The 7111-nt window shown below is 35.4% G+C and overlaps 1 protein-coding gene across 1 annotated transcript; it reads right to left on the minus strand.

Moving 5' to 3' along the window:
* Positions 1–548: 548 nt before the first annotated feature.
* LOC118275723 (dynein regulatory complex protein 11) lies at positions 549–5985 on the minus strand. The gene is made up of 11 exons (XM_050695256.1): positions 5425–5985; positions 4919–5142; positions 4434–4647; positions 3925–4150; positions 3367–3565; positions 2998–3211; positions 2424–2727; positions 2062–2337; positions 1578–1802; positions 1148–1275; positions 549–661 (listed from the first exon to the last, which is right to left on the minus strand). The coding sequence occupies exons 1-11, from the start codon at positions 5734–5736 to the stop codon at positions 554–556; spliced, it is 2430 nt and encodes an 809-aa protein (XP_050551213.1). The 5' UTR covers positions 5737–5985; the 3' UTR covers positions 549–553.
* Positions 5986–7111: the final 1126 nt, after the last annotated feature.

Below are 7111 nucleotides of genomic sequence, written 5' to 3' on the forward strand. Positions count from 1 at the left end.
ATTTTATTTACAAGTAAATTGACTTATGTTTAGATTTTATAATAATTGCCAATCTGTAAAATGTTTTATTGCGTTATTTTTTAGAAAAATGGAAAGGTAAAGAGATTTAAAACCAATCTAGTTGTAAACTTAAGCAGGTATAAATGACTTATCAATAGTTTGTTACTATCATGTACGCTTTATGAGCCAAAGTAAAAAAATGAATGGATTTAAAACAAAAAAATATACGAAAAAGTCTAAAATCACCGGTGTATTAACCGCCATCAAAGTGCTCAAATTAAGGCGTGACATAGACCATTCGAAAGAGAAAAATCAGGCGATTCCAACGGTATATATAACTCATTTTCGACCAAAGTGGCGCTTAATACATTTTGCCTTTCCAGCGTCGATATTATTGTAAACTAAATTGCTATTTTTTTTATGTAGACTTACTATATATTTTTACTTATACTAAAATATCCTTAAAAATCTAAATATAGCCTAAAATATACCCATTAACTTATTAACCAAAGCCAGAAGGAGTGTACAACAATTATTATTGTAAAATATTTTTTCAGCCGCCATTCTCAGCTTCAGCCTGCGCTTCTTCCAGCCTTTGTAACACTTTCTGTCTTCTCTTCTCCATTGGAGTCTTGTACCACCAGGAGTCTGCTGCTGCTTCCTGTTTAAAATATAATTCCTCATCATTATTATCAATTTTCACATTATATCGATACAACCGTCCTGTACGTATAAGATTTGTAAAGGCTACTGTTGCCATTGAATTCTTGAACAGTTACAAGGTTGGGTTTGGTATAGGTACGTATCATTGGAATATTCAGTTTTGAAATTCTCAATACAGAGGTAGACATTGAATTTGGGTCTAGTTTGTGTCGTAAGCCCTATTTTCACTACAACGAGAATTTCTGCCGTACGGTACTTAAACTATTCGGTAAAATGTTGGGGAAATGTTGTAACATCTATTCTCCCCATTTCTGTATCTATTCACTCTTTGAATTCTATACACCCAGTTTTACAGTAACGATTTTGTTCCTAAAACAATTGCTAAGCAATGGGCTAAGTACCCATTAAATTACTCTGAATGTGGCGCTAATAGCTGATATGATATTATAGAATTCAAAAACAGATGTCTCATAAATCAACTTACATGTTCAGCATACACTGGCTCCCTTGTGCTAAGCTGAACTGCTATTTCAGCAGCAGTCAGTACACGCACACGCAGTTGTAAACGCCTTTTCGTTGTTAGTACAGCATCCAAAGCTTCCAAAAGAGTGCCTGATAAAAAAATACATTATTTTTCATTTAACCTGTTAGATTAAAATGGTGAAACAATGAACAAATGATTTCTCATTTTCTCTTTTTTCAAAAGAAAGACTATAAGGGATGATTAATATATCGGAACATGCGTCACGTATTATCGAACGCTTTATGCCAGAATAGACAAATGTATAGAAAAACATTCGATGGTTAACACTCAACCGACGATACACTAGTGCGACCGACGATATGCTCGACGTATTTACGACAGATATGAACCTTCTTTAAAAAAAGGTATAAAAATAAGCTTAAAACTTTACCTAATGTATAGGAGTCAGAAATTCTGGACAAACAAGATATATCCAATCTAGGATTTAAAGCTCCAGCCCTATGAAGCTTGGTTCTCCACATCATGGAAATACTTCCATAATCAGCTCTTGGTATTTGGATGATCTTCTGATAGCATTGGAATAGCAGTTTTTGTTCTGCATCCCAGGGAGCTCTTGAAGTGCCAATGAATATGACGCGATCTTCTGGACAAATTCCTACAAAATAAGATATAAGTAATAACATTGAAAGAGGTTTCTGTGGTTGGTTATACTAAGGTTTTATATTTTTGTCTGGTACAAAATCCTGCATACCTTTAGAACTGGAAAAAGAAACTAAAGTACCTTATGAAAAATGAAATCAAATTTGTGTTTCCTACGACTCCTCTGTGTTGCAAGTGTCCATGGACGGCGCTGATCGCTTACCATCAGGTGACCCGTCTGTTCGTTTGCCCCCTATTCCATAAAAAATATTTACCTTTAATAATTTTGACTAAGTCCTTCTTCAACCTTTTCGGATCAGTCTTGTCAGTTTTCGGAATTTTCTTCACAAACGGTTTCTCAGCATCATCCATCCAAATTACAGAAGGTTGCAAAAGTCTGGACACTTTCATCACCAAGTGAATTAACATGATGAGCCCAGACTTGCCAGGATATTTACCCACTATATTAGCTGGTGTTAAATCGAAAAGCATCGCTCCAACTTCATTGCAAATTGAATGGACTAACATCTTTTTACCACATTTTGCTGGCCCTGAATTCAAAATAACGTTACTTACTTCCTATGTTAACAAATTTTACTCACATAAAATATTGTCTGTTTATACTGATCAAAATTACCTGTTATAAGAACGGATCTGACTAGAGGAGCATTATTTCGCACTAATTCGGATCCCAGTGGTAGTATACAATACTCCTTTACCAGCTGCCTAACATCGCCCAAACATGGTGTTGCCTCTACACCGCTCTCTCTATAGCTAGCTCCTACAAAGCACTTTTCTCCAATATAGTCATTAATCTTAACAAGAGGATATGGTCTTATAATGCCGTTGGATACCAGTTCTTCGAACAAAGACTCTGTAGTTCTATCGGGTGTTAAATCTTTCTCTTTCTTCTTTTTACTCTTCTTTCCTCCACGACGAGCCTACAGAAGAAAAGATCTGCTTTTTAGTATAATCTATAATATTTTTATATTTATAAGTCGGGTTTTCCTTCCTGACGCTATAACTCCAGAACGCACGAATCGATTTCCACGGCTTTGCATTCATTGGAAAGGTGAGGTTTATAGCAGAAAATTCAGGTAAAATCCAAGAGAAAGGCAGGAAAACAGGGAAAGTCATAGGTGGTGAAACGGGAGTTCGCCGGGTTTGCTAGTTTTGCTCTATTATTATGGGAACAACAAGCCAAAACTAACCTTTTTCTGTTGCTTCTTAGATTTCTTCCCTTTTTGTGCTCTGTCTCGGTCGTAAGCAGCTTGCAGCAATTCCAGTTCACTCCGCATCAATTCATCAACGATGTTCCTGATCTCTTGTTCAATCTTGACCATCTTCTCTCGTTCTATCATGTCCTTGTAGTATCTCTCATGAGGATTATCTGCGTCTTCTTTGAACTTCCATATATCTTCATATCTGAGGGTAACAAGGTTTTATATATTATGTTGGAGTTAACAAAGTATTCAGTTGTAAATTGAGAGTGAACCCAAGGATATGCTAAGTAAATATTTACCTGCACTTATCGTCTCAATAAAATATGGTTAAATTAGAATTATATTGATTTTACTTACTCCTCATTAGCACCAGTCATGTCTTTCAAGAATGCTGAACTAGCACATTTGTAAGTGTCAAGATCATCAGCATCTTCCTTCCCGTTTTTACCATTTTCTTCTCCTTTACCATTCTTCTTGTCTTTGCTTTCCTTACTTCTCTTAGATTCTTTAGAAGACACAGGCGATGACTTGCTTATTTCACTATCCATACCAGTTCCTGAAATATTTAGGTATCAAATTTTATCCTACGTTGTAAAACAAATATTGACAAAGGAAATTTATGTTATTGGTTAAGTAGTCGCAAGTGCGACTGCTGGACAAGGGGTCTCGGGGTCGATTCCCGGGTCGGGCAAAGTATTGCTGAGCTACTTAAGGCTTTTCGAAAATTTCTAGTAGTAGGAGCACGGAGTCTGGAATTGTTCACAGTATATCTCAATAGGCTCACCCACATGGGACTTATAACACAAATGGTGAAAAATGGGTGTACATTGTAACGTGTCGTACCGTACACCGCTGCCTATCCCTTGGGGATAAAAAGCTTGACGATAATGTATGTTGTATGTATAAACAATTTACCAGTTCGACTGTACATAGCTCTGCTGCCCCCACTTTCTTCGGAAGGCATTTCAGGGAACCGTCCAGTTCTATCATAATACTCCCTGATCCACCTTCGCAGTTCATCTCCTATTTGTTCATTCAACTTCTTCTCATGCTGGTTTCGAAGATCTTCTTCAATTGATACAAGTGCTGCTTGATATTCTTTTTCTCTCTCGGATTGCAATTTACGTCGGTAATCCTTGACCTGTAAAAAGTAGAATTGCAACATATTGTAGCTAGTGAATACAAATTTGACTAGTAGCTTCTTACTAAATCTCTATCTATGTTCTAAGTCAAAGTCAATATTATATATTTCAAATAAACGGACAAGACGATTTTTTAACGTCAAATCAAATATTACAATATTAAAGGAAATTAAAATGTTTGTTTGTCGCTCCAATACTAATATTGGAACGTTTAAAAATTAAATAGACACTCTTCTGTTAACTAATTCATTTTAAAATTATTATTAACAATCGAATACATACTTCTTCTGCTTTCCTCTGAGCTTCAGATTCCATATAAGGAGGCAGTTCCATGCCAATTAAGAGCTGTTCTTCTATTTTTCTACGTTTGGTCAATCTTCTAGCTAAGAATCCACGCCAGACCTTCTGAATAGCAGTAGCGGCAGATGCTGACATCTCCCCTTTCTGATCTCTTCCTTTTTCTTTTAACAGACGAATTTCTTTCATAAACTGACCTCTGTAAATAAAATCATCAATCATTAATGTTGGAATTCTAAACATAAATAGTGTGTTTGATGATTTAGATTAGTTCCTAAAGTGGCCGCTGTGGCGCTGTCGTTTTTTCAGCTGTCAACTATAATGTCATTAATTTTTCTCTTTACTTTCATGTTGGACATTAAACCGTTCCTATTTAAACTTGGCATCTTTTAATTACTTTCCCTTAATTAAAAATATATCAATCTCTTTTTTTCTCTTATATTATCTTTAACTCTTATGATATCACCTACCTTAGTCTTCCCTGTCTAGCTCTTTCGTGGCTTTGAATGATGATCACAGCTTGCTGTTCCGTCAGTACTAGAGGTTGTGGCTTCGGAGGCTCATAGCCTAACTTTCTCAGTGTGTCAAGTACAAACTGTCGCCTACTTTCAATCTCTTCTGCTCGTTCACGGATGAAAAATTGTGGTATACATGGCTCAGCTTGATTTGGGGTCACTTGGAGTTTGACTAGAGCCTGAAAGTAATTTAAAAACAAGTTTTATTACTTTTTTTACATACTGCATATATAATTGTTAATTGTAGGTACTGTCAAATACTTTGAGGGAACCGAAACACTAAACGAACTCTTCAAATAAAAATCGTATCGATCTAATTAATACACATAAGTAATTGTTAAATTATTGAAATCCAGCTGTAATATCAGTAACAAACATCTGTACTAAAAAACAAAAAGGATTAACAAGCTAAATAGACACGATATGAGAATCTACAAAATAATTTGAAAATTAAAACATACCTCATCATCATCAAAAGTATGATCAGTTAACCGCATCTCCACTAAATCATGTTTTATCTCTATAAGTCTTCCCAAACAAGACTCCAGTAGTCTTCTGACAATCATTCGCTTTTGTGGCTGCAAGAGCTGGTCGTACACTGTATCCAGCCGACTCAGCAACATCGTATACCTCACTCGCAGTTCTAGAAGAATCGGTAGAAGGGTATTTCTATCAGCTGGTCCCGCTTCATAAAGCGCTTCATCTGCTTGAGTGGCTTCTCCTATCAGCTCAGAAGTCTCTACCAGCAAATCGTTATAAGTTTTATTAGACATTTTTGCTGTTTTCTCTTTATTCACTTCATTTGATTTTGGACTTTGCTTTCTTTAATATTAGGTCTGTTATTGTGTTTATCTTTCTGGTCCGTTGAATTGTTATTAAGGTATTATTCTTGATGTATCAGTTACAACACTCACAGTAAATACATTTCTTAAAAGATCTTTGAATAAATAGTCACTGATATTTTCTAAATATACAAAAACCTTTTGGGAACCGATTTTAAATTCATCGAGTAACCTCGTCACTGTTTCGCGTTGTGTGTTGAGCTTTATCGACTCAACTTGCGTCGCTAGGCACCCTATCAGCTCCGTCACAGTTGAATTAACGTGTTTTTAGTAAAATTATCGTATTGAACTATTGATGCGTAAAGCAAAGCGACAATATATTAGGTTTTATGCCTTTTTTGAGGGTCATGATATAGTGGTAATGGTTTTTGTATCTATTATAAGCTTTTTGTAAAGAATAATGTGTTGTATGTGTTATAAAATACATATTTTTTTTAGTAAAATTTCGTAATAGTCGTCATCTGTGTTGACTTATGTCAAATGATAAATAAATTGTCATTTAAATATATGTGAACCAGTATAATCATTGGAGCCATACTTCGAGGACCAGCTTGACCGCAGTGTTACCACGGCCTCACAGAAAACTGGCGTGAAACAACGCTTGCGTTGTGTTTCGTTATGTGACTCACCACGGAATCGAAACCCCTATTATCCACAATCACCACCACGAACGCAACTAGACAGACATTAAACACATTGTAGAATAGTAAAACAACTCTCGACTACCAGTTATCACATCTCACATCATCAGATAGCACAAACGAATTTCATCTTTATCCCTGCTCTTATAAAGATGAGAATGGATAGAATATACGAAGGATATGTTGATGTGCTGGTGTCTGTATATAATTGCCTCAGTTTGAAATCTACCATTTAAGTAAATAAGACTTGCATGTGTTACTTAATCGCTTGCTTGACGTAAATTGATGGGAGGCTGCGATGTTTTCGTGAGATGAGTTAACTTATATTACCTACATATGTAGGTGTGTTTAAAAGAAGATATTTTGTTACATTATATAAAATAAACCTAATATTATACATTTTTAAAACAATGTAACCAAGAATTGTATTGTGAACCTGATTGAAAAAGAGTAACCTATAGAGTTTCTGGTTCGTTCTTTCCCATAGGAATCTTGGGAACGAGCAAATAGCTTCACTTGAGGATTGACCGACAGACAGATATTTCGGTTTTTTTTAATATTGTTCTATTTGCTTTGACGTTCAAAAGTGCTTGCTCGGTCTATTTGAATGAAATTATTTTGACTTTGACTTGACTTTGAGTAGTAGATTAATAAACATATAACTC

Source organism: Spodoptera frugiperda, chromosome 8, assembly GCF_023101765.2.
Source record: "Spodoptera frugiperda isolate SF20-4 chromosome 8, AGI-APGP_CSIRO_Sfru_2.0, whole genome shotgun sequence".
Taxonomy (NCBI): Eukaryota; Metazoa; Arthropoda; class Insecta; order Lepidoptera; family Noctuidae; genus Spodoptera; species Spodoptera frugiperda.

What these genes read in the sequence shown, in the direction of transcription:
- LOC118275723 (XM_050695256.1), bottom strand. Translation starts at nt 5,736, where the DNA reads ATGTCTAATAAAACTTATAACGATTTGCTGGTAGAGACTTCTGAGCTG. An exon ending in ATGACTGGTGCTAATGAGGA is followed by an intron (nt 3,212 to 3,366) that starts GTAAGTAAAATC and finishes TGTTACCCTCAG; the next exon opens with ATATGAAGATATATGGAAGT. An exon ending in TTCTGACTCCTATACATTAG is followed by an intron (nt 1,276 to 1,577) that starts GTAAAGTTTTAA and finishes TTTTTTTATCAG; the next exon opens with GCACTCTTTTGGAAGCTTTG.